The sequence below is a fragment of the Alligator mississippiensis genome, chromosome 13 (assembly GCF_030867095.1).
Source record: "Alligator mississippiensis isolate rAllMis1 chromosome 13, rAllMis1, whole genome shotgun sequence".
In the NCBI taxonomy this organism is placed as follows: Eukaryota; Metazoa; Chordata; order Crocodylia; family Alligatoridae; genus Alligator; species Alligator mississippiensis.
In genome coordinates, this window is record NC_081836.1 from 8,593,554 (window position 1) to 8,620,435 (window position 26,882).

The 26,882-nt window shown below is 42.7% G+C and overlaps 2 protein-coding genes across 3 annotated transcripts in view; one reads left to right on the forward strand and one right to left on the reverse strand.

Annotated features, from left to right (window-relative positions):
• Positions 1-8,040: 8,040 nt before the first annotated feature.
• On the reverse strand, positions 8,041-14,431 carry B3GALT6 (beta-1,3-galactosyltransferase 6). The gene has a single exon (XM_014610100.3). It carries the CDS (start codon positions 14,354-14,356, stop codon positions 13,325-13,327), a length of 1,032 nt encoding a protein of 343 aa, XP_014465586.3. The 5' UTR covers positions 14,357-14,431; the 3' UTR covers positions 8,041-13,324.
• A 1,506-nt stretch (positions 14,432-15,937) lies between these two features.
• The window catches only part of SDF4 (stromal cell derived factor 4), a 29,290-nt gene continuing 18,345 nt past the window's right edge, over positions 15,938-26,882 (forward strand). The window contains exons 1-3 of one of the 2 annotated variants that reach the window (XM_014610117.3): positions 15,938-16,026; positions 17,132-17,183; positions 17,646-18,018. In XM_014610117.3, coding sequence (XP_014465603.1) covers positions 17,711-18,018 — 308 coding nt within the window. In that variant the 5' untranslated portion in view covers positions 15,938-16,026; positions 17,132-17,183; positions 17,646-17,710. The other variant, XM_014610118.3, reaches the window with a different exon arrangement.

Here is a 26,882-nt window from a genome sequence, read left to right on the forward strand (position 1 = left end):
CCTGAACCTGATTTGGAGAGAGAGAGACTGAGTGAGCACCTGCTGCTCCAAGGGGCTTGAATTTGGATCCGACCAGCTCCGCAGTGCTGCTGCTTAGCAGGCTCCAGATGGCTCACGACGGGCACTGAAAATTAGCAGCATTTATTTAAAAAATGTAGACCTCGGTGTCTTGCTCGGGGGCCATAGAGCAGCGATTCCCAATTTTGGAGGGCTGCAACCCTCCCCTTGGTACCTAGCTTGAAAAATCTCACTCGTCCCCAATATAATAAAAATGGTGTGTGCTGTTTTTTAGCTGTGATGTTTTGATCCTTCAAAGCAAATGTTTTGACTATTCGAGATCTAAGCTTTTCTTCAGTTTCTTGCTGTCACATAATCAGCAGATTCCAGGGACTGGAGCTTTATGAAAAAAAACACCAGCTATGTTGAGGCTCATAACATCCTGAGAGTCAGCAATATATTGAGTGCTATCCCTAGCTGAGCCTACATTTTCTGTATGATCCTCGGCAAATTGTGGAATCTCTGCGTCTCGCATTTACATACTTTGTGCCAAATTTGAATAGCCATATATGCAGGGGCAACAACTTTGTTGTTCTGCTTGCTTTCACCATGACTTAATTTAGCCCTGTAGCTGTCAACTGGATAGAATATTTACTTATCTCACCAGGGGATTACTACAAGTAAATTTACGGTAGCAAAGCACTTTTCAAACAAATTGCAAGGAAAAAAAAAATCCCCAGATATGAATTCTAGAGCTTGTTATTTTGTGAGTTTACAGCGATTAATGCTGAACGTTTCAGGGTAATGTTCTGAGTTTGAAAAATGTCAAATTTCAGGCAGATTATATAAATACTTGACCTTTAAATAATAATCATGATACTAAGGAATATTTAAGCCCTCAACTAGGAGCCTTACTCAGCTCATAAAATGGATTCATCTGAAAAATCAATCTAAGCTTTTCAACATTAAGTTGCATCTGAAGGCTTTAGTAGAGGATATGCAGCATTGAAGACATTGTCTGCATTCTTTGGGTCATTGATAACATCAGACAGCCTCAGATATTGATGTTTCTGCAGAGATTCTTCAATAAATGTGACTCTTTTTGGAGTACTGCAGTGGAACCATGGCAGCAGGGCAGATCCTTTACAGTGTAATTATGATCAGGAAAGTCACTTTTAATTCTACTCAGATTTTTAAGGGTAGAAATGCCTGTTATGAGCATGATCCACACTTATTCAGCATCACTGGCTTCCAACCCCACGTTTGATTGATCATAAATCATTTAATTATCTCCCCAGAATCCAGCAATTAGAGGAGGGAATATTAGGAGCCAACACTCCTGGGTTATCTTCACTAATTTGCTGTATAGCTTTGAGGAAATTACTTTACCTCTAATAACAACAGCTTCTCCATCCCTAGACTGGGGGATAGAGTATTATGACACAAACACAACCAGAATCAATGTTAGGCTGAATTTTTGTCAGTGATGTTTAGTGTATTCCCTGCTGTATGCTCCAGGAGGTGATGGTGTCCTGTCCCTTGTATCTCTTGCCTATCTCCAGAAAGTCCCATGATGGAGTCCCGTCCCCTGTGTCTCTTGCCTATCTCCAGAAAGTCCCATGATGGAGTCTTGTTCCCTGTGTCTCTTGCCTATCTCCAGAAAGTCCCATGATGGAGTCTTGTTCCCTGTGTCTCTTGCCTATCTCCAGAAAGTCCCATGATGGAGTCTTGTTCCCTGTGTCTCTTGCCTATCTCCAGAAAGTCCCATGCTGGAGTCCCGTCCCCTGTATCTCTTGCCTATCTCAAGAAAGCCCCATGAGACAACGCTTCTGGCCTCCCCATATGCCTTGGCCAACTGGAGCTCCTGTCTCGGGAGCCCTCTAATACATCCCTTGGGTAGTCTTGATGCCATTCAGCTAGCCCGCTTCCAAACCACCCCTTATATTATTCGTCTGTACATGCTCACACTACCCATGACCCACTATTTGGCCCCATGTCCCACCCTGATACAAAGGGGCAGGACCTTTGACTATACAGGTGGGACAGCCTTCTTTACACCTTTGTTCCACAACTGGCTGACCAAGTATGCAGGCAGCTCTTTCATGATGCTGCAAAGAGGAGACTCAAGTGTAGGTGGCACGTTCACTGAGCCCTCTGGCAATTGCCCTTCTATGAAGCGAGGGAGCCTCTGGAAAGAGTATAGCCGATGTGCATCAAGTGGCAGCCCATCTTTCGTCTCCTCTAGAGTTTCCTGCTGAGGTTCTGGTTCCACTTTTCCCCACTCCCTGTCCACCTGATCCCCAACCCTGCCCGCTCAGGTCACAAGACTTCCTTGCCAATTGCCTCCTTGTACCAATCAACATGATCATCCATCAGTCCAGGTAGAAGAAGCTTGGTGGGAAGAGGTGGGACCTGATTCCATTCCTTTGGTCCTGCATGCATCCCGTCCCTGTAGTCAGCACCCAGTGATTCCTTAGGCTCCTTCTCGGAGCAGTGGAGGCTGGATGGAGCTCTCTCATTAATGTCCCTGACCATTCCTCTAGCTTTAAACCTGTGATCCTCACTTGCATCCCTGTTTTTCTCATTATTTGTCCCAAGGAATCTCTTTGTGTTCTGGGTTCCTTGGTTCTTCTTTGCATTATGAGGTTGAGCCGTCATTTTTGGGAGCCATCACCCACCCAGGATGGACAGATCCCTGTTCCTGGCTGCCCACATCAATGGCAGTCAGGGATGGTGACCTCAAATGCAGATGCATGAGGCAGAAAAAGAGGCAGCTCAGTCTTCAACAGCGCTACTCCATGCCATTTCAGCTTTGCAGCACAGCTAGTAGGTGAAAAAATAATCATACCTTTTTTTTTTACTTAGCAAGGCTCCAATGTAAGGAAGCAGCAACATGCATGCTTAGTGCCAAGGTGCTGGTCCAACCGCAGATGCGCTCGCATATGATACTGAACAATAAAGTACTGAATTCCCAGCATGTAATTTCATCTTGCTGGAAAAAAGTCAGAGTTGGAAAAATAGGTACAAGGGCAGAGAAAGGCATGAATTTGGCTCTGATTGTGTCATTATATCCCTTATTTTCCTGTTTAATTATTATTTTAAGCCTAAGGTCCATGATGGTAAACTCCTACACGCAGACAAATCCCTAACACTCAGATATATATGCTGGTTTATGTTTCAAAGGCAAAAGAGGTTTGTGTTATTATCTTGATGATGCATTATGTTTTATAAAGGTTGTCATGTACCTCCTGATAACCAGACTGATGCTGACACCGCTTGACACAAAAGAGGAAGATTTTATTTCTGTGCAAAAGCTGGAACCTGCTTACCTCAGCGTGCCCTTGTAATTAGTCGCGTCGGCCCAAAGGTTTCAGATCCGCCTCCCTAGGTTTTATTTTTAATCTAAAAAAAGAATTTAAAAACAGTCAAAGCAGCAACCAGGGAAGGTCAGTGGAAGGCAGCACGTTACTGAAATGCGGAGGAGTCTCATTAACGATCACTTCATCAGCAAGATTCTCCATTAAAAGGGTAATATTCCAAACTCTAGACACCACGGCTGGGATTGGAGGAAGAACCTAAGGGAGTTAGGTACCCAATTCCCATTGAAAGTTGATGGGAGCCGGAAGTTTAATCCCCTTAGAGACCTATGAAAACCTCAGCCTTAATACCTTTTCATGCATTTGCATTCCACACATTTCAGGCAACACAGAGAGGCATTCGAATGAGCACCTCTTTCCCTTTTCGCTAGCACAGGGTGAAATTCAGACTACAGCCACGAAACAAGCATACCTGCCTCGGAAAGCAAGCGTGTATAAATGCAGCAACGCCAGGTTTAGTGAGAGGCTGTGTTCTAGGAGTCCTCCACTGCAAGCAGACCTAGCAGGCAAAACATATAGATTTCTGTTATTTATAACAGATTCCATCAAAAGAAAGCCCACCTCTTGCTGCAGGCGCCTTTGGCATTATTTGGTACAAATATTAGAATTGCTTCCTTATTAGTATTACTGCTCCAGCATTTCCACCCCACACCTCAACAGCAAAGCCAAACAATAAAAGCTGGATGCCTCATCCTCTCCCACCACACTCATCTTCAGCATCGCCCCCACTTTAGAGAATTCAGAGAGCATAGATGGCCTCGGCTGCATGTTATTGAGAGCAATAAATCTGAGCTGGTTCAGGTCAAGAGAACAATAGCTGAATGTATTGGTTTACATTAAAACAGGGCATGGTCTTTGATCCAGATCTTCACGCACGAATGCTTGCACCAGGCTGCTGTTGAAACGAGTGGAACAGCACATGGGTGTTAGTCCCTGCAGAACTAGGGTCTCTATGTTGATCAGTTAATTCAAGGCTACTTTAAATTGGTGCAGGCTTTTCTATTCTTAGAAATACAGAAGGAAGGTTTCTATGGACAGAAGATGACATTCATGAGATCCAAGGTGGAAATGTGTTAGAATTGGTAGCCTAATCTAAAAAAAAAGTGGGCATTTCACAGAGGAATGACCAGAGCCATTTGCTATAAATTATTCACTGGCATTACCACCGCCAGCAATTCCTGTCTGATGAACTGCCACAGTCGAGAGATTAAAGACTAACTAAGAGCATTCAGCATGCAACTTGGCTTTGTGTTAGCCAAATCCCAGAACTATAATCCCATTTGAAAGTTCAGTTTTGTGCTAGCTGTCCTCCTTGGCTTGAGGTAGCATCAACTACTCAAACATATACTCAAATACTCAATGGCTTTTTATGCCATAAACATGAGTTTGTTAAAGCTAGAAACTAGCACACTTGCCAGACCCAAGAGAAACTGCACTTCAATGATAATGAGTTAGTTAGAGCTTGAATTTCAAAGGGGCTGTGCACCTAGAACTCCTATTGAAGCTAATGGTAAAGCTTCCATAGGCTTTAACAGCACAGGATCAGACTCAAAAGGCATTATTAACAGGATACAAATTAGATAAATATGGAGGAGCAGATGCTAGTCTCAGACTCATGTGGTGTGCTTCATGTAGCTGCATGCTAATGAAGCGTTTTAAAGCACAGAAACAATATCTATGTTGAATGTACAATGATAGTATTAAATAAAGTAGGACATTACTAATTACATCTTTTTTTTTTCCCATTCTACCCTAAAATAACTTAATTTACACCTTGGCAGAACTGACATTTCTGGGATAATTTTCTAAAATGGATTGAAAACCCCCCCCACTTTGTATAATAGTGTAACTGCAGCTTGTTATTATAATGTTAAAAATACACTGGGGAGAGAGTGCTCTTTGCTTAATGTTTTCTATCTCCATGGTGATTTTAGTGGTCCAAATCATCTCTTTGACCCTGGTCCAATGAACTACTTAAGCTGATACATAATTCTACAGACATAAGTAGTCCCACTGACTGCCGGGGGGAATCTCAATGGGTTTATTCACATGCGTAAATTGAAGGCTATAGTTCAGTGAATGGCTGGCTTAGGGCCTCATCTGGTTTATTGCTGAAGCAGAGACTACAACATCTGTAGCCTGAACTCAGCTTGCACCAGATGTGCCTTTAGATGAGGAAGGTTTCTTTACTGCAGAGTAATAACGGAGGATGATCCATGAAACCTACAGGAGGGACAAGAGAGAGTCTACACTTAAGAATTACACCGGACAAGCCACTGCTGTAGCCTGTTGCATCCAGGGGACACTTAAGGCACGTGGACTCAGCATGTGAGGTCTGGTGACTGTTTACCTGGGAAAGTTTTCGTATTTCTGATAGTTAGCTCTTTCGAGTCCTCCATACTGCCTGTGGATGGTGCAAGCCATCGGTCAACCTTTTCCTTTTCCAGGACAGGCATCATCCATATCACAAGTGAAATAATCTTGGTGATTTCATTTGGCAAAGACTGTGCTCTACTGTACCTAGACTCCTGGTGGCCCCAGGCAAACTTTTAGTATTGGGTCCCCCTTCACCAGCGATGATAATAATAATAATTAACAAATTACCATTTCTGGGCCACCTTTCTGTCTGGGACCCGGGTGGCCGTCCCGGTTTGCCTGTGTTTGGCTCTGGCTCTACATCCCAAGTAATTAGGAACCCTATGCAGCAAAGTGTCTACTTAAAGTCCCAAGTAAACACAGATGACCAAACCGAGTGTGTATGGGAGAAGTGATGCTCCTTTGGCAAAGTTGCTTTGGCTTTCCTTAGCATTTAGGAAATAAAATGTAATGTTTTAAGTGTCAAATGTACAGGGAAGAAGATAGCTAGTAAGACACCTATTTTGGATTAAGCTTTCTTTTGCAGGTGTTTATTAAATGAGAGGTGAGAATCCTACATTTGTGCAACACTAAATCTGTACATGTGGGCTCCGATCCAGAAAAGCTCTTAAGCAGTACTTAATTTTAAAGACCTGCGTCGTTTCAAGTAGCATTAAGCAGCCAAGATAATGAAAATGGTAAGTTTTATAAAGCAACTCTGACCTCACTCACATTGTGCTGTCACAAACCTTTGTCATTTCTGATATGAGCACGAGGCAGCTGTCCCTCGTGAGATCCTGATTGTTATCGAGTACTTACATAAAGAGGACTGAGACCACGTTCTGAAAGTTTTGATGAGGCCTGAATGAGTGAAGAGGGTTGGTCATCTTTCATTAACATTCAACGCCACCTTCACTTTAGCTTTGCTTGTCGCAGAGATGGTAACAAAGCTTTGTCAGAACTCAAAACAGAAAAGCAGGAATACATTATTAATGCACACGCAGGAAAGAAACCATCTTCATCAAATCGCTATTCCTCCGTGACCGCACCTCAGCAAATGGAGTGATATAAATACTTAATACACGTGTCACTCTGTGTAATGAGTATCTGATTCATCTCGATTCATTGTATATAATTAGGTCAGAGCTATAATCCCTCTTTTTACACGACACCAGAAATTAATCAATATGGGTAGCAATGCCTTAAACTTGCTAAAGCTTTCCATATGTCAGGGATGGCTTGTAATGCTTTTTATTGGAAGATTACAGTATTAAAGAGGAACATTAACTGTTGGTATTCCACGGAGAATTTATGATAGCTGTTTCCTAGGAAGGAAAGATAATGGATATCTAGAGCTGCCAAGGAAAACCTCTAACATTTAACAATCCAAATCAATCTTAATTTGTCTACAGCCAGAGTAATGATTTGATTCGACTAAGGCTTATTCTGGACCTGTATCCAACTCATTTGCAAAATGTTCAAACATATAGATTTATTGTAATAAAGACAAGAACTTGTCAGTGCTAGTTTTCTTACCTGTTTCTCTAAACAGAGTCCACATTTTTTAATATTAGTTTTTCTAGCTTCTGACAGAAAGGGAGAAGGCGGGTAAGAATACATACAGCTTCCACGGAAAGTCATTTTGAAAATGTCTTTACAGTTGGCCAAAAGATTTCAGTGACATCTGCAACTATTTGTGTGTCACTACCTTACTTCTGATATCAAAGTGAAGTGTCTATCCTTTTGAGAATGTTTAAAACCCACAACGGCTCATGGGATTCATTTATCATACCGATCAGGGAATGCTTGTCTAAGGCTTTTTTTTAAAAGCTTCAGTTAAATAGGCTTTGGGCACATCTTTAAGACAAAAGAACCCTTCCTACTGAATTTCATTGCAACTTGGATCAAGCTGTTATGTCCTACTGAAAATACTGCATGCGTTTCCTCAACTGCATACCTGCCCGAAGACTAATTCTGTATTTTCTGTGCATTCTATATCTCTATTATAAAATGTATCCAGTTGTATTGGACCCAGTCTTGCTCTCCTGCCCAGGCCTTCTTCCTAGATTTAAGCTGTTTGGGGTATGTACTGTTCTTCTGTGTCTGAATGGGACCTGGATGTTGACTGGGACATTGCGATGATATGTTGCCATTACTGGTGCTTATGGAAATGTGGCCTATGTAATAACTGCAGGATTAAACCCACCCACCCCACTCTGTTTCTAGATTATAGGACAGTATACTATAAAGACAATTTAAGCATTAAATAAAACAGCAATTCCCCCCCCCCCCAAACCATACAAGGAATAACTTCTCCAAGAACAGTCATTTTAATAAAAGTCACAGAATACAGACGTGTTGGCCACTGAAGGCAAACACCCAAGGAGATAGGTACCAATAAGTACAGTACACACGATGGTTCTCATCACAAGTACCTTTAGACATCTAACCATTCTTCTCTACTACATGAAGGCTGAAGGAATGAGCAACTGTGACCCCATCTGGCAAAGCAAAGTAGCTCCAAATATGCAAACTCATTCACTTGTTTAGAACATATTGGGCATGATTCCCTATCCACTGCTTTTTTGTTTCTGAAGGCATGCTCGTTATCTGGCAACTTGCAGCTTGTTACCTGGCAACTTGCAGCTTCAAGGAGGTCCAGTCATTAAGAAATGAATCTATTTCCACAATTTCCTGGATATTGGCTAAAAACTGAGGGTGGTCTTTCTTAGAAGGCAAACCTTAATTGGAAAAATAGTATACCCAAAATAAATCAGTTCCAAGATATTTCATGTTTAATTGAGGTTCGTGTACCACCAGCTGCAGGAGTACTAAAGGGAGTGTGTCCTAACTGAATTTTGATTTGTATGCATGCTTTGACAACTTATGCCCAATATATAGCAACATGGTGAGCATACTTTAATGCTGATGCTGGAGTTGGTAAGATATTAGAAGTGCAAAGCTGTATCACTTCCAAAAACCATCATTTTAAAAAAAATTATATTACAAAAAAGGCAAAACAGAATATAGAATTTTCACAATATTAACACTAACACAGCTGAGCAGTGAAATGGTTCCTTCTGTAGTTCAAAGCCTCAAAATAAAACAGAGGCAGACACAATATCTTCATTATTTGCACAATTTAAAGCTGTATTTCAGCAATCTTTGTATATGCAAGGTAAGGTAGCAAGAAAATAAAATGCTTAAAATTCCAAGAAGAGTGTTTAAAAGCCAGTTACGTATTTATCTAAACTACCTGCAAGTCTTACTGAAAGGAAAGTATTTTTTTTTTAATTTTTAATTGAAACAATTAAATATTTAGTTTCAAAATTAGTAAGACTTGGTTAGCTATGGTTTTTGCACACAAAACAAGAACAAGACATTCTGTATATCAGTTTAGAAAGCATTCACAAGAAAGCAATATTCAAACGTTTCTTTTTGAATTTACATCACAGAAAACATTAAGAGTAATTCAATAGGTGCACTGAAATATTTCAGTGTCTGCTTTAAATAGTATCACGTTTCATGAACTTGCAACTTCTCATATGTGGCCGAGACAGTTTAAATGCCCAATTTGAAAAATTAAAACAGAAATAATTCAGTCATTAATCGCAGGTTAAAAATAGCCATAACATTTTGTAGAAAGTACAGTTTTACTATCATCCTCCAAAGAACAGAAGTATCACATTTAATTAAATTAATATAATGCTTCAAACTGTTCCCTGCCCAGCAGCCCATATCAACCAGTATTTGTCAGCTGATGTAAATCATCTTCCTTTATTCTTCCAAGGATGAGTCCTGGCATGTTTACAGCAACACCATAGTAGTATTGGTTATAAAGGTCAGACTCCCATTTCCGAGCGAGGAGCAACCTTATCGGTCAGCAGGAATAGCATTTAAAATTACTGTTATGGAATCAAAACGGTCTTTACATTATGTGAATGAAAGCAGTGAGAGGAAAGAATGTTTCATTATTTTACTGAACCAACTGCACGGTACGAATAGACTTATTTGAGGAAGGATACTGTGAGACCTGAAACCCTGTCTAAGTCCACCCACCATACAGCTGTCCAATAAAAGGTATCTCCCACAAAAATTCTTGCCTCTCATTTATTTCCTGGACCATCACAACTACATCACTTTAACACTATCAAAATTCAGATTAGAAAAAAACCCAAAACCTCTTTATATAAACCATGTTCCTGAATTTTCTCCCATTGAAGTCAGTGGCAAAACTTCCACCCACTTCAATAAAGTTTCTCCAAGGATTCACAGAGATGTTTTACTTATCACAATTACTGCTTATGTGCTCAGCTAAGATACTGGCTCTGCTGCAGTCAAACTTCTGCCAGTGACTTCACTAGGCCTGGGTTTTCAAGTGGCAGTCAATGTCCTGCAAATGCCTAAGTAAAGAAATCTTTGTAACGCATTGCATTTTTGTGTGGCCATCGATGCTTATACAGTACACAGAAGCAGACTTTCTTTTACTCTGGGTTACAATTTTCAGTAGGCATGCTGTTCAAGGTTTTTCCGCTTAGATGCTCTTCTGAAGGCATATGTCTACAATTAAACGTGAACAAAGTTTTAGTGGAATACTTTATTATAGTAGGATAACAGGTTCATGATGGTCAGCAGTTCTCTTTGCTGAACTCTGCAGGCCCTCTGCCCCAGTGACTCAACAGGACAGGAGCACTTCAAAAGGCTTAAACTCCCTGAACTGAAATTTTGGACTGCAAGTCTTGAAAACTTCCCGTTTCACTACATGCAGTATCCCATGTACAAAAGGACAGATGTAACAGTGTTAGACCTTAATGAAGTATATAAAGTAAAACAAAGTCTGAGGGTTGGTGTCATGGGGGGTGGGGTGGGGTGGGGAGAGAAGGGTGATAGCTTTAGGCACTTGAAGTTTTTCCAAGTACAGATTTTCTGGTCAAAACCAAGAAGATTCTTCCTCCTCCCCTCCCTTCCCACATAATCTGGAACACCACCAAAAAAAGGTCAAACCCTCAAAAAGAATTCATTTTTGAGCTCAGGATCACATGGGTAATATTCCAGGCTAAAAGGAACCTGTGAAAGCGAAATCACTGAACACTGATGTTAGAATAAAGACCCACATTTCAAATATAGTGATCACGTGAGCTTGCACAGCACTTAAGCATAAGTTTAGACGTGCAAAATCTCTCACTGGGGGACTTTTATGGTAAATGCTTTGCAGGATTGAGCACTTTATTTCAATTTCAAGTACGTGGCTGGACCCTGTGTTCTATAGAAGGAAAAAAAAAAATCTGTTTAAACAGCAGTGTGTATATGTCTGTTCTGCTGGCTAAATCTTATATGAGATTTGATAATTATTTTTTACTCCTGTGTGGCTCAAATTCTCATCACCCCATGAAAACAATGAAATGAGAGAGGGAAACAACAATGCAAAAGACGTACATAAAAATTGATATTGCGACAAATGGGCGATTAGTACATTGTTACTAGCTTGAGAGAGACATGCGGTACATTTTGGGTCTACAACTCAGACCCTGATCATTTTAAATAATGAACTGTATATATCAGTAAATTTCAAGCACTTGATAAGTTATTTGTTGACCTTCCTTAAATAATTTTAAATATAAGATGACACTTAACTATCTTACATTTTTACTATACATAGTACATTTACAATATTTATAAATAAATAAATCACAATTACAAACACTGTCTGTACAATAATGATTTACCTCAAAGAGCAAATAAAGACTTAAGTAGTATAGAAACCAATTACACTTCTTGCAACCAGATTAAACTTCGTTTTGCAGGAATCTATTCCACCGAAGGTCATGTCTACATCAGTGTGACAAAGTCACCATGCAAAAGCTAAAATAAATTACATTTTTAGTGCCTTCATTCATTTATCTTTTAATGGGAAAGTTAAGAATGCACTGTTGAAATACCCAAAGTAAATAAGTAGGTCCTTTTCCTTAATCCTCCATAGGAAGCTACTCAAAACTAAAAAAGAGGATTTTATTTATAAATACTTTTGACTCCTTTGGTATAAATGACTAAATCACAGGCCTAAAAAGCAAAGATATTAAGAGGTTAGAATGAGCTCCTATTTTATGAAGTTTAATGTCTCCCTCCACTGGTGAGTGAGAGAGACAGATAGACCCTGGTCCAGGGAGAGAAGGAAATGAAAGAAGTAGCATGAAAGTGCAGCGTGCAATGAACAGTGAGACAGACACTGAGAACATGCCCTTCAGGCATAAACATTAAAGCTCTGTCTATACTAGGAAAGAGATGTGTTGCTGACAAAGGCTCTTAAAGAGAAGCCCCTCAGAGCTAGTGCTGCAAATGGTGTAATTGTGTGCACTGATAGTAACATTTTCAGAACCATTACAGAACGTCCGGATTACTCGCACAGCTAAAAAATGTACAGAAAAAAAAAGGTCATACGTGCTGGAATTACCCCTATGAATAATGAGCTCCATCAATGTGCAGAAACATCCCATCTATACTGGTGGAGAAATTAATTTTCAACACTGGACCCTTGTCAGCAATAAATTCAATTGTAGCGTAGACAGGACTAGAGAGAAAGGTAAAAATATATCCCCGTGAGATACCATGTGAATAACCAACATTGGATCTACTTATTTTTTTGCAGAATTATATTTAAAGTTAGTCCAAATAGCCTGGTGGTTTTGTACTTCCCATTTGAGACACTGAGATTCGAATCTGGTTAACCCTTGCAAGACCGTACTCATCAATGGGTTTTTTCTTGTAAAAAAAAAAAAAAAAAAAAAGGTAGTTAAAACTAGTTCATACAATGCGCTTGGAGAATATAATAAGAGCAGCATTTAATCCTAGTAACCGAGTGTTAGCCTCCAAAATAAGATTGATAATGTACCCTAGTATATATGCAAAATGGCATAATACATACTCCCTTCCAAACACAGATCTATTTTGTAGCTGCCACATAGTTCAGGTCACACAGTAAGTACATCATCATGTTTTAAAAAAAAATGGTTTAAAGGATTAAATTCAGAGAGAAGTTGCCAGTCTTCTAACAATTCAGATCTTGCAGATAAGAGCCCTGTCCAAACATTAGGCAACCCCCAATGCCAACGTAAACACTGCAAAACCTGACACATTTTCCTATTCTTAAATGCCATGCCTCTATCAGCCAGCTGTTCCCACTGATCCGATCTGTGATCCCATTATCAGTCTTTAAACGTTGCCAACAAGCTTGGCCAGATGACGCCTGTTCCCTGCAAAGAATGAATAGCAGGCATTGGTTTCAAATCTTGCGGATGATGTGAAGGCCTGAGGTGTTCTCCAGCAAACAAATGTTGGAGTCAGTCAAAGGTCTTTCAAGCTGCCCTGCATTCAAGTTATCCCCACGACATGTTCTTCGCATTCGGTTTCCATCCTATCACCCTTTCCCATCCCCCCCATTTCTGGATTTTTGTATTTCTTAAAAATTTCAGGGTTATGTTGGTCCGTGCACACGGTCTCCACATACAATTTGTGCAAACTGAATACTTTTCAAGCCCAACTTCCAGCGGGCCCTGTAACGGAGAACCAGCTCAGAGTCTGCCCTTCTCCCAAAACATTCAAGGGATGCCGTCTTTCCTCTGGCAACACTGCGAAGGAGGGACCCCCCAGTCATACATGTAGGAAAGCCTCAGCTTAACCTCCTCCTTGCAAAGCTTCCCTTCTTTGGCCAGTGTCTGGTGCTTCTCGAGCATGTCCTCGATGCTCTGCTTGTGGGTGACCACGTACTTATTGTTGCAGCCGCGCGACTTGTACTCGGTGTCGAAACGAGGGTCGTGCACCCTCTTCACCTCCACGGGGGCCAGCCAGGCGCCGAGGGAGACGTCCTCGCTCTGCCACAGGTTCAGATACTCGCGGCTGAGGCGCAGGTAGCGCACCAGGTCTGCGGAGAGCACGTAGCCGCCCCCCAGGGCGTAAGGCAGGTAATAGTCACAGAGGACCCACGCGCTCTCCTTCCACTTGCCACCGGACTTGACCCGGCCGCGCCCGGAAAAGAAGCCCCAGTAGAGGCGCCGCGGCTCCTTGGCCCTCAGCTCGTCCACCAGCACGTCCAGGCGCACGAAGGTGTCGTCGTCGGCCTTGAGGACGAAGCGGAAGTCCAGGTGCAGGTCGAGCCACACGTACATGGCCAGGATCTTGGCCGTCAGGTTCTCGTAGGAATCGCGCAGCTCGGGCAGCAGCAGCAGGTCGCGGTGGCGGCTCTGCTCCAGCTCCAGGCCGCGCAGCTCGTCGCCGCCCAGGCCGCCCGTGCCCACCACGAAGCGGCACCACACGTCCTCGTGGGGCGGGCGGCCCGCCGTCGACAGCCACGTGCTGCGGATGATGCTGCGGCGCTCCGTGTACTTGGGGCCGCTGGCGATGAGCACGGCGAGGAAGGCCGACGCCTCCGGGCCCGGCGCCGGGGGCCCCGCCACGCCTGCGGCCGCCCCGCCGCGGGGCGCCGGCTGGTGGTGCGGCAGCCCCCGGGCGGGCAGGGGCCGCAGGCTCTCCGAGGTGCACTTGGCCAGGTACAGCAGCACCACGGCGAAGAGCGACAGGCCGCCCAGGCCCAGCGCCGTCTTGTGGCGGCACAGCAGCCGCAGCAGCTTCATGGCAGCGGGGGCCTCGCCTCAGGGGAGCACGCCTCGCGCTCACGGGCTCCTCCCGCCAACGCTTGGCCCCGCCCCCTGCTTGGCCCCGCCCCCCCGCGCCAACCTCAGCGCCCGACCCCGCCCCCCCGCGCCAACGGCCCCACAGTGCCTGGCCCCGCCCCCTCCCAGGATTAGGCGGGAAGCGCCCAGGCCCCGCCCCCTGCCCGCACAACGGCCTCGGACGGGCCGCGGGATGGGACAATCTTTCTCACTAGGAGCCTCTTCGCGGTGCCTTCATGATCCGCGGCTTGCCTGCCTGCTCGCTGGTCAGTTTCGGAGCCGCCCGGCTCGACAGGGAGAGAGCGGCGGCCGCGCCGGTGTGACAGCGGCGTGCGCCGCCCGCTACTCAGAGAGGGGGGAAGAGACACACACGGAACAGGGGGAGGGGCTGGGGCCGGCCTCACGTGACCACACCCTCGCTTCCCTCCGCTTTCGCCTCCATGTTTCGTTGGGGCAAAGGAAGCCGAGCTCGCCGCCATTGTGGGTCGGGGCGAACCTCGCGATGGTCGCTGCCATTTTGGGGCGGGGCAAATGAAGCCGGGCCTGCCGCCATTTTGGATCGGGGCGAGCCGTGGAAGGTCGTCGCCATTTTGGGGCGGGGCAAGCGAAGCCGTGCCCGCTGCCATTTTAGGTTAGGGCAGGCCTTTGGTGGAGCTGCTGCTTATCTAGCCTTGTTGCCTCGTGCAAAGCGGGCCCTCTGTGTTATAATCATTCATCTTAACATTTCATGACATTCCATTTCCGTGGATTCTTTTTATTTATTTTATTGTATGGGGTCTCCTAAGCTGGACATAGTTTAGGGCCTAACCATGTCATCACGGCTGCAACACAATTAAAAACCAGGGGCAGGATAGGATGACTGTGAATTGCAATGGGTTTTGGTGGGGCTGCACCTTGCTTGGACCCAAATCAGGTCCCATTGGGAGTGCATGTTATCATCTCATAAAGATCCCTTCGTCTTAGGAGATCTTTTATTACACTAACTCCAATAGTTGGAAAATTCTTCTTGGCAAGCTTTTGGGTTAACTCCATTTTTCTTCTTTGGACTTTCTGAATTAAATGATCTCATGTGTGTGCGAGGGCTGGAGGATTTGGGAAGAGCGAGGCTCGTTTACTAGCGAGCAAATAGCCCGTTACATCTAGTAATGGCCATCTAGTGGCAGCAAAGACCCTGCACCCTTATCAAAGATGGAGCCCACACATTGCTCAGGGACCCACGGCTGCTTCTTTGCCCTCACCAGAGATGGCCGGCGCGGGACGTAATTTTTTTGCATTAAGGCTTCCCACCCCAAACAAAGATGGCTACCGCGGAGCATCATTTTTGCATTAGGGCTTCCCACCCCCAACAAAGATGGCCGGCTCGGGGCCTAGCTTTTGCATTAGGCTTTTCCTACCCCAAACAAAGATGGCCGACCACCGGGCTTCACTTGCCCTCGCCTAAGACGGCCGCACGGCCTGAGGACCCTTCCTATAGGTAGTCAGCGCGGTGCCTGCTCCGAGCGCGCACGGGCCGGACACTTTCTGACAGGCGCGCTCTGCGGGCAGCTGGGTGGGGGCCTGTCTCGGTGCTGAGTCGCACTTCCGGTTTCCTGTCCGTGCGGGGCCCGCGCCGGGCTCGAGCGTCCGCACAGGTGCCCCCCGGCCCCGACGGGCTCAGCTCGGCCCCGTGGCGGGAGCACGGGGCTCGGCTCGGGCGGGGGAAGGGGGGAGCTGCCCGCTTGCTCGCTGCCCCGGCTCCCCGCTCCCTTCTGCTGTCTTTCAGCCTCAGCTTGGGCCAGCCCCAGGCCCAGCCCGGCGGGTAGGTGTCCTGGGGGCGGGATGCTCGCCTCGCACCAGGATCCCCCGCCGGCAGGGGCGTGCGGGCGCCTGCGCCAGCTTGTCCGGCTTTCCTTGCAACACGAGAGTCGCCCGAGGCTGTTTGGGAGGGGGGGGACCCCAAACAAGCCGGTGTTTTGTTTCCCGGGGGGGGGGGCTTTGATGCTGGTGAGGTAGGGTGGGCAGTACAAAACAACACGCCTCGCCAGGTGGCACCTTGGAGACTGACTCGTTCATAAATCATCATCAGTGAGGTTTTATGGGTCGTAGCCTTACGTCCTCTGGAAGGACAGGAGGAAGAGAGGGGTTTGATGTCGGGAAACGACCTCGCAAGCCGTGACGAGGCTGCCCCGGAGCAGCTCGGCCGTCTTTGCAGGGAGCGAACGTGCCCGGATCCCACGGGAGAGTCGGGTCCGCGACGTTTAGTTTTTCGGAGTAGACTCGCACGTTAGTTAGTAAAAACATTTGTCCGTCAGTAAAATCTGCAGGTCACCTACAGCTGTGTTCCTCTGACTCGATTAAAACCTGCAGTCACTTGCACCCGCGCGGTACACGCCGGAGTTGTGCAGCAGCGTGACCTGCCCGCCGGGTTTGCACGGATGAGCCGTGCGTGCGACTCCGTCGAAGGGAAGCTTGTGTATTGTATTCTCAGCAAACAGGTTTTGTTTGCTCATCTCCTCCTCCCCTTTTCACAACCGCACTCAACCGCGTTGCTTTTTTTTTTGTTTTCTTTTATATTTGGAATAAAGCCATGTGCTGTAATAGGTTGGTGACTCAATATCTAATGCGTGGCTTTTTGCTTGCAAGTTCATAATGTCAAATCATATTGTGGCTTTGATATTTGGGGCTTTCTCTTGTTGAGATCATTGAATACCTTCCACAGGAATTTTATTTTTCCTCTTTTTTTCCCCTCTTTTTCAGGTCATTTCATCATCAGGTTTTGTGTTTGGAATAAACGCATGTGCTAGAGAAGGTTTGCCACTCAACCTTTCTTTCCCTAAATAGCTAGCACTCCTTTTGCAACCGCACCAAACTTCATTGTTTGTTTGTTTGAATCGACTGCTTTTGTATTTGCAATAAACTCGCGTGCAATAAATCTGTTACTTGTTTTCAGTGTTTGTCATTTTACTTTTAAACTGGTAGTTTATAATCATGGCATATCTCGGCTATTTGGGGTTCCTTATTCTAATCTCTCCTAATCCTTGTCACAGTATTGTTTTTCTCTTGTATTTTTCAGATCACTTATTGTACTACTTTGAATTTGGAGTAAATGCATGAGCTATAAGTTTGCCACTTAATGTTTTAAAGCTTGACGTTTTGTTTTTCACTTGCAGTTTAAAATAAGTTGTGGCTTTACTGTTTTCCTTATTTCTGTCTGTCTCTCGCTCTCTTTCACGGTAACTTAATTTTTGTCTCTCTCTTTTTATTCCCTTAGATATCTTAAACCCTTTCACTGTAATTTAATCTGCTAATATTTTGGACAAGGAAAGGAAAAGAACAATGATGTCAAAACGGGCCTTCCTCTGCAGTTTGGGTTCTCTGTATTTGTCGCTCCTGTTTGTGTTCCTGCTAATGGACGTTTATGCCAGGCCTGCAAATAATTCTGCCTTAAAAGAGAAGGCACCTGACAGCAAAGATGAAAATGAGATCCTGCCTCCAGACCACCTCAATGGGGTCAAAATGGAGATGGATGGACATCTTAACAAGGAGTTTCACCAGGAGGTTTTTCTAGGGAAAGAGATGGAAGAGTTTGAAGAAGATTCAGAGCCAAGAAGGAATAGAAAGAAGCTTATGGCTATCTTTTCAAAGTAAGTTGTGATGGCTAGCCATGAGAAAATGTCTGATGGCTCCCCTGCATCCAGTATTTCTCCTTTTTTTTTTAATTTTATTTTATTAGAGAAGTTCTATACTCGCCTATGTTTAATTAATTAAACTTGATAGTTTTCAGGTATAACTATCAGGAAGAAATCAGTTTGCCTGTGGCATTACCTGCATGTTGGTAAGGTCTTCAGCTGACTTGGTCACCAGCCCTTCAAAACTAAGCCATGAGGTTCAATCTGCAGGGAATCTTTTGTGGTGGTGAAGCCCCCCCCCTAGTACTCAGATTTCAGGATTGGAACCTTAATGGCTTTGGTAAAAACTGCTCCAAAAACAAAATTCCTGTTTTGAAATATTCACTAAGTCACTTTAGAATTTTAACACTCAGATTCTTAAGGAATTCCAGTACATTTTTCTATATAGCCAGGCTCTCTCTAGTCCTGGGTATCAGCAGGGCAGAGATTCGAGCACAGTGGTTTTCAGTCTTTTTTTCATTTGCGGACCCCTAAAAAATTCGGAACGGAGGTGCGGACTCCTTTGAACATTTCAAATGGATGTCACTTTGAATTGTAAGTGTGGGTATTCGCATAGTTTTCATCAACCACAATCGTCTTTTGCAGCCCCCTTGGATGTAGTCTGTGGACCCCCAGGGGTCTGCGGACCACAGGTTGAAAACCACTGTTCTAGCGGCTAGAGCTCCATGCTTTAAACAGGGAGACCCAGATTGTAATGCAGGCTCTGCCACTTGAGATGCTGTGCCAACCTACTGTTTAAAATGCATCTTGTTTAGGAGCTGATACTGAATCCAGGTAAATATCCTCCTTCCCCCTCCACCACTCCACCTGCCCAGTGTGATCCGTCCAAATACCAAGGGGGGAAAACAACACTAGGGAGAAGCTTGTTTTCTCTCGGTACATATCAGCTGAACATTTGCCCTTATTCTTCATTGTTATTCCTGCAAGTTAAACATTGACTGTTCAAAAAAGAAATCACTTTGGAAGTTCAATGTCTCCAACTATTTTTCTTTGATGTATTTATAGAGATAGATAAATATCTAAATAATGCCTGATGTCTTCATATCTCAGTACCTTTCAGGTATTTAGGAACTAAAATGATGTCTCCCCTCTCAATTCTTTAAGTCTATTTTTATCCTTCAGTCTGTTGCTGCTGTTCTTAAACTTGTAGGCAGTTCTCAAGAACTTAGGCAAAAAAGGCTTGGGAAAGGATAAGAGCACCATTTCATTTGTGGCATCATGATTCATCTGTTCTGTGTATGGGATTTTTTTAAAAATATTTTAAAGATTTAAATCCTATTTTTAGACATTAAAATACTGGTTTATGAAGTTTCTTTCTGCTTTGAGAGATTTAAATGTCAGTTGCCAAAAATGTTTCTCTTTAGTTTTATCTCAGGGAATCAGCGAATGAAAATTTTCATATGTTCAGGTGTTAATGCCTACACACAAAAAAGAAGAATACTTACCATCACTAGATGGCAGAGTTGCTTTTCTTTAGTTTGCACCTTGATGGCTTGATTTTTATATAACAGTGTGGTCTGAGATGGTACTTTCAGTATTTGTAAGCAATTTGGCTTTGTGAAGTCATCTTTTCTTTAATAAGGAAAGCTTTTCCTCCTGGCTCAATTGAGTTAGATTTGGGGGTTAAGGGAAGAGGACTCTTGTAATCCATTTATAGTGTGTCTGGAAAGGAGGGAATTGATGTGTGCATTGTGAATGCCATATTTGTTGTGCATCTAGACTATTCTCTTCAACAACAGATAACCTGGAAAAATTTGGGGGGGTGGGGAGGAAGAGGAAAGATGGGATAGTATTGTCTTAATTGCAGTTTCCATCTCTTGCTTACTCTGGTGTACCTTTCTCCGTTTAAAGCTAAGCCACTGACTGCTTTGGTTAAGTAATGCAGTTATGCTGTTGCTGCTTCAACTTTGGATCCCATCTTTTAGGAGGCATGATATATTTGCACCTTCTAGATTAACCGAAGTAGATTTAATAAAGCACAAGCTTTTGTGAGCTATAGCTTACTAAATCAGTGTGCTTGCACTCTTTTTCTCTCTTCACCCCCCCCCCCCCCCTTTAGTTTCTCTCTAAGGTGCAAATCTACCTTGCCTTCTATTTGACTTCAAACTAACACGGCTAACTATGTCTCCCTCATTATTTACCTGGAGCAAGTGTCTTTTCAGATTACATTCCTTTGTGAGGTCTGAAAAGAATCCGGACACTGGCTTATTTGTTTGGTTACCTTTTTCAGACTATAGGTAGAAGTAGGAGATAAGTTATGGCTTTAGGAATGAGTGTCAAGAAATGTCTTTTAAAAAAAAAATTAAAACAGATTTTTAAAATGTCATGAGCTTTAAATGATCAGCAGCTAGCGTTTCTGTGTAGGTTTTGTGTGGCATGGAATAATAATATCCTACACTGTGAAAGTATCTTCAAAAGGTAATTGATAAAGAGAAAAAATAAATGCTTGCAGAAAAGGCTCTCTGAGCCCTAAGACAAAAGTTCTACCTCCTTTTTCAGAACATATTTAATGAATGGATGGTCTTTTAGGTCTTTTACAAATCAAGCATGTTTTAAAAACCCAAGAGCTAAGATAAGATTGAAAGCAGTGGTAAGTCTGCAAGCAAATGGTGTGCTTTTTTGTTTGTTTTTGGACCCCAAAGCTAGGTCCAAATGTACTGGTTTGTGTTCTGGATTTTGTGGCATGAGGAAACCCTGTGGAGAAATGCATAAAGTTACATCCTGAACCAATAAAGCAGAGCATAATGGCATAATGTCACACTACTGTGCTGCTTGTAGTTTTGGACCCTAGCATGGTCAGACCTAGCCTGGGTATCTTGGCAAGGTGATACCCTAAACTTGATAGGCATACCCTCAAATAAAGTACAGTAATAGCTCTATCAGCATGTGAGCTTGCATCGATCTAGTTTTGCATGGAAAATAAAAATTTGTGAGTTACTGGCTTCCAAAAATGGATTGGAAGCGAGGGGAGGAACTTTAAGATTCAGATAAGTTCACTAAGGCACCCCCGGGGAAGACCAGGACCAACGATAAAACTTCTGGAAGGCTGCTTCAGGCTTAATACCAGGAAAAACTCCTTCACAGTCAGGGTGTCCAGACTCTGGAATAAACTCCCTCCAGAGGTGGTGCAGTCACCTAACCTGGAGGTTTTCAAGAGGAGACTGACTGGACAGTCACCTCGCTGGGGTCACTTGACCCCAGTTGTCTTCCTGCCTAGAGCGGGAGGGCTGGACCCAGTGATCTGCGAGGTCCCTTCCAGCCCCTTACAATCTATGAATTTATGAAAGAGAGGGTGATGGGAAATAATGGAGTTTTTATGATATCTCCCAAGTATTTTAGTTATGCTCTGAAACATGCATGTTGCTTTAATAAAGTAGTTCTGGACAAATTAGTTTTGATTTCTGTTGCAGAGGAAACTTACTGCATGGAAGGTTTGAGTCGAAGCAGCAACAGCTGGCTGTCAGTTGAGATGCTTTAAACCAATAACAGTTTTCTGGGGGTGGTGTGCTGGGCAAAGGCATATTTTGCTGACACTTTGTTGACAGAAGTCTTAGCCAAAGGTGATTGCTTTATGCAGAAAATGCTGATCCACAGCTGACTATTTCATTTTCTTTCCTTACCAAGGTGAGTGGTGAGTGCTTGTGGGCCAAGATGTGTTTAAGTGTTGATTTCTTACCGCATCTCCTAGTAATCTTGTGAATAAGAATAAAATGAAAGTTCTGGGCAATTTGAATGGTTTAAAATTAGTTTAGAAGCTACAGAAAGTGTCCCTGAATTATTTTTGTGGTTTGGGGAGGTTGAAGACATTTGATCATTTTGAAGACGGCTGTGGCTTGTCATTCACTGGCTGGTGACCTTGTTAGAATACACTTGACTAAGCGCCAGGATTCAAACCACAACCAAACCTCATTTTGTTAAATAGTCAGCTGTCTTGGTTAATTGCATTAAATCTATCTTGTCGTTTATTGAAATGGAATTACTAAATTCAAAGTAGAACGTGTGGTTTCCTGTCAGGATGTCTTTGTGGTAGTGGAGTCACCACTGTAAATCTAAAATACTCTGATTTTAGCTTTTTCTTTTTTTTTTTTTTTTTGCTAATTACTTCTGTGTAGCCATGTTGGTTGAATTTTCAAAGAAAAAAAAGGGGGCGGGGGTTAGTTATTCTGCACTCGAATCCTTGGCAATCATTCATCAGGTCATGTGCCAGAAACCTTCTCACATCCTGTTAACTACTGCAATGTGTAAGAGTTTGATAGGTATAAAACTGGTTCTCTCAGTCTCGTCTGCAGCCTCTGAGTTCTTTTTTTTTCCTGTGCTTAAGCATTTGTGGTTCTTACAAGTGCTGAAAGGAAAGAGGCTGAACTTCAGCAACACCTACCTGTAAGAGTGGCTGTCTCAGCATTTGCTAGTCATGGTTTTCAAGCTCAAATTTCAAGTAAAGGCATGGCAAAGAAGTGCAAAGACCTCGGTGACATGTAGCAAAATAGTGCATGATTTTGAAGGGAATCATGAACAGGGATCCTGGTTTTCTCTGATTAAAAAAAAAAAAAAAATCCCCAAGTTTCAGGTTAAAAAAGTAACCCAAAATCCATTTTTCTGTGATTTTAAACGAAATGCCCCTAATATATAGATACCTATAGATATCAAAATGAAACACCACTAGATATACATATAATGGAAAAATTGAAATTTGGGGTTCCTTTTTTTTAACCCCAAAATTGGGGATTTTTTTTAAATTGGAGAAAAGCAGGATCTCTGATTGTGAAGCACATAGAGCATACATGATGATAGGACAGTAACTATTCCACTTATTGTGTTGCGGCAACACCACCGCTATGAACTTACTAACTAATTTAAGTGTTTGGTTTTCCTTGAATCTTTAAGGAAGCCACGTGTCGTGATCTCTGTCTCATGCTGCATCGATATCTTTTTTTTTTTTTAAGTGTGGAAAACATTCTGTAAGTAAACCAGAATTTCGGTTTAATTTGATATTGTGGGATCTGCTTTTCATTTTCTGGAAACGGCAGAAATTCTCTGTCAAACATCCTGTATTTTAAATGCTAATGCAAATAGTTAGCTTGATGGCCTGAAGCCCTCCATAGATGTGAAATGTAGGGCACTCAACAGCAATATGTGTCCTACAAACACCCCTGTCACTGTACTTGAAAACCCAAAGGGGAAGAATTTCCATAGTGGCCAGAGCAAAGTTCAGTCCCCTCTTTGGTTACTCACCTCCTTGGTAGCTGCAGGTATGCAGTTGTAACGTTTTCTGATGTGGAAATGAGATGGCAATTCAACTTTGGTTTATTTTTGGTGGCTGTTAATTCTGGGGTTCTCTTTTGCTCCATATCTATGCCGGTTTCATTGCAAATGGTTTGAAAAAACCAACACTGGATTTCTGTAGGTTGGTTCTCTTATGAGACTTTTTGTGATGAGGGCCACATTAGAGAGAGCTGTTGCCCTACAACAAAAATGCTATGTCTTTTTAAGGACATGATGGGAAAATATAACGTACGTGGTAAATTATATTTTCCTACGTATGGATAAGGAAGTGAGACCATCTTCAAAGGTCTTGTAGCATTTATTAGTTAATGCCAAACTAACCTTGACCGAATTGGCTGACTTAATCCAGTGGTATTATGTAACAATTCTCTTGATTTGCCCTGGATGTCACTAGAAGGTGTTCATAGTACCTTCATAATATGGTACAGTGATCACGTACTATGTCAACCACCTCCTGTGCTGTGGTTATCTTTTTAACTTTCCTATGGAATAAGCATGCAGTCAAGCGATCAGTAATGTTATGGTATTGCATTGTTAAACTCGGCAAGGATTACTGTCATAATAAGGCTTTCTGTTCTGGAAGCTCTTCTTTTTATCAGGTCAGGAAACTTACAGGAGATAAGATTCTGCAGAAATGAGTATTTGTATGACATTTCTTGAAAAACAGGAGACCAGGGGTGGTGCACAAAGAAATGTCAAGGTATCATTGTGTGCTGTGTAGTGCATTGCATTGTAAGACCACTGAAAAACAGCTTCACTGAGTTGTTCTTATTTTCTACCCTTTACACTGACGGTTAAGTTAAGGCCCCATAGGCTACAGTCCTTTTAGCAAATGCATTAATTCCAAATTAAGTAGTATATATTATCTTTTGAATTTTTTTAACTTTAATTGAATACTTTCATTGCTGCTTTGGTTTTAGATCTTAGAAAAACTTGCCATTGTTACTTCTTCCTGAATTGTGGAGAGTGCTAGCTTTTTTTTTTTTTTTTCAGCTCCTTTCCTATAACTTTTTTGCCTTGGGCTGCTGTAGCTAAAGTTCTCATTCTTGGTAGGACTTGACCATTTTATACAAGATCATATAAAAAACTATTTTTGATGTTCCTTCATGCTGCTTGCATTCCAGTTCAGTGTTGGGACTGTGTCCCCACACGCATACATGCACTGTTTATGGAGCCTGAAAGGAAGGCATCTCACCTTGTCGTGCTGATTCATTGAAGCGCTTTGATTGATGAAAGTGGCTAATCCTTGAAATCTCTAGTGACAAAAGGAAATCTTAATTTATAAACTAGAAAAGGGTGTACCATGAGCTCATGTTACATACAGGCAAACTGAAGGCTCCCTTCTTCCAGAGTGACAAAATTGGACAATTTTATTTGGAGACCTCTCATAAATCCTTGTGTTAGTCATCTGCAGCTTTCTTGTCCCTTCTGGTTTAATTCAACTAAGAAATGTTTTAAGTTGAGGATGAACTACATTGCTATTGTCTTAAAGAAAACTTATTCAGGACCAAGATATGGCTTGTTCTCAGCATAAGCATAATATAGTGATGTCAGACACTTGTCCATTGTCTTGCTGTAGATTTTGATTGCTGAAGTGCTGCATGCACTTCCTTTGTAAAAAATGTAACAACATGTTTAAATACTTTAATGTCATACTCTGTAATACCAATAAACACTTTAAAAAGCTGTTTAGGTTATTCTAAGACTTAAACTCTTTAACATTTAGGTGACATTTAAAGGTAAAAAAAAACCATACTAATAAGCTTAGTTTCAATGATAAAATGTAGTAGTTTTAAGACAGTGATGCTGGAAGATAAAAAGTCAGTCAAGCCTGTGTCTCTGTGTGTTGTCTTTAAAATTTCAAGATTGGAGTGGTTTGGTATACTTTAAATAGATTCTTGCCTTTTAAATGTCAACAGAATGTCTTTTTAGTTCTACGTGTACGCTTACGGTTAGTTAAATGTTTAAGCAATGCCTAGGCTCAGAACAAAGAAGGAGAACTCTAAACTCTTAAAAATAAAGAAAAAGAAAAAAAAAATGTCAGTGTTCCTTACTTATTCTGTCTTAATAATAAATAGTTATAGTAAACTTTTGTTTTAACTGTTGATATTGCAGCCTGTTTGTTATGTGCAAATCAAGCAAACTTCCCAGTGTTCTGTATGTCATTTCCAGCAACAGATTTTTAGAATTGGCTTATACAGTAAAAGCTCTGTTATCCGGCATCCCCTGGGAATGGGGGATGCCAGTTAATCAAATATTCCGGTTAATTAAATGTGCGTCATTTGGTGCACTCCCCGGCATCAGTGTGCCGGAGGACAGGGAGGCCTGCGCAGGTTGCTTTGCCCTGGGCCGTGGGCCGAAGAAGTGGCAAGAACTCTGCTCGCCGCGGCGGCGAAACCCGGAAGTGGTACTTCCCGTTTTGCTTTTGCCGTGTCCCTCGGATGCTGGTTAATAGAGTTTTCGGGCTAATAAAGTGCCGGTTAACACAGCTTTTGCTGTACTTGGCAGTTTGGTCAATGAGGCTGGATAAAATCCAGCTTGTGCTTCTGCAGCTGAACGCTAGTGGAGCAGAGAAACATCTTGTTCTCGTCCCAGAAAAGGCAAAGCAGGCATGACTGGGAAGTTGCACAAGGAGCAGATACTGTGCTGTCATTTTCAATTTTGACAAGGTCACTTTAGCCATCAGCCATACAATAAAAGACATAGAAACAATGGCCCTTTTCAGAGATCAAGGATGAAAATAATAAACTTTTTTTTAAGGTTACAACAAGGAATTGAGAAACCTTTCAAGAGGCCTGTGCAAGAAGGGTGTTCAGCCTGAGTTGTCATTCTTCTAATTACTTTAGTTTGTTTCTGATAAGATATGGGCAAACCTAGAGAGGTATCTCATCAATAAACTGAGAGACTGCTGGGGGGTGGGGGGAGGAGGGGAGAGCAACGGGGTGAGAAGCAAGGTTCAAGCATGGAGCCATTGAATAAGAGACGAGGGTTGAGATATGTGTTGGAGGTAAATACAGAAGAAAGACAAGTCTAGGGAGGAATCCTGGGACCTCTGCAACAATGAACCTATAACAGTAGACAAATGAAACATTGGAAACAATCATATTGCAAGCCTTAACTTTAGGAGATCTGAAATAAGGTTAACATGCTTTGGAGTGTAAAAACCACAAGTACTTTTTACATAAAAGAAGCACTGCTGTGTTCTTTAAGAAAGCATGTGGGTGTTAATTGACCACCTACATTTCAGTGAAAAATAGCAAGTACCTTATTTCACTGGGCAGTTGCATTAAAATTGTTCTTCAGAGGAGTGTGGAACATTGTGCTTACACTATAATGTCTCTTCTAAGTAATGAAGGAAACAAACCATCCGAGCCATCTTTCAGATCAAGAGAGCTTATTCTTGAAGTGATTCCTATCTTGGTTTGGCTTCTCCCTCTGTTCAAACCTTGCTTTTAGCCAAATTTAGTTACCAAGCAACTGTCTTTCATAAGTTTATTCTTCTTCAACTAATAGCTCAGTCTAATGGTGTATGATGG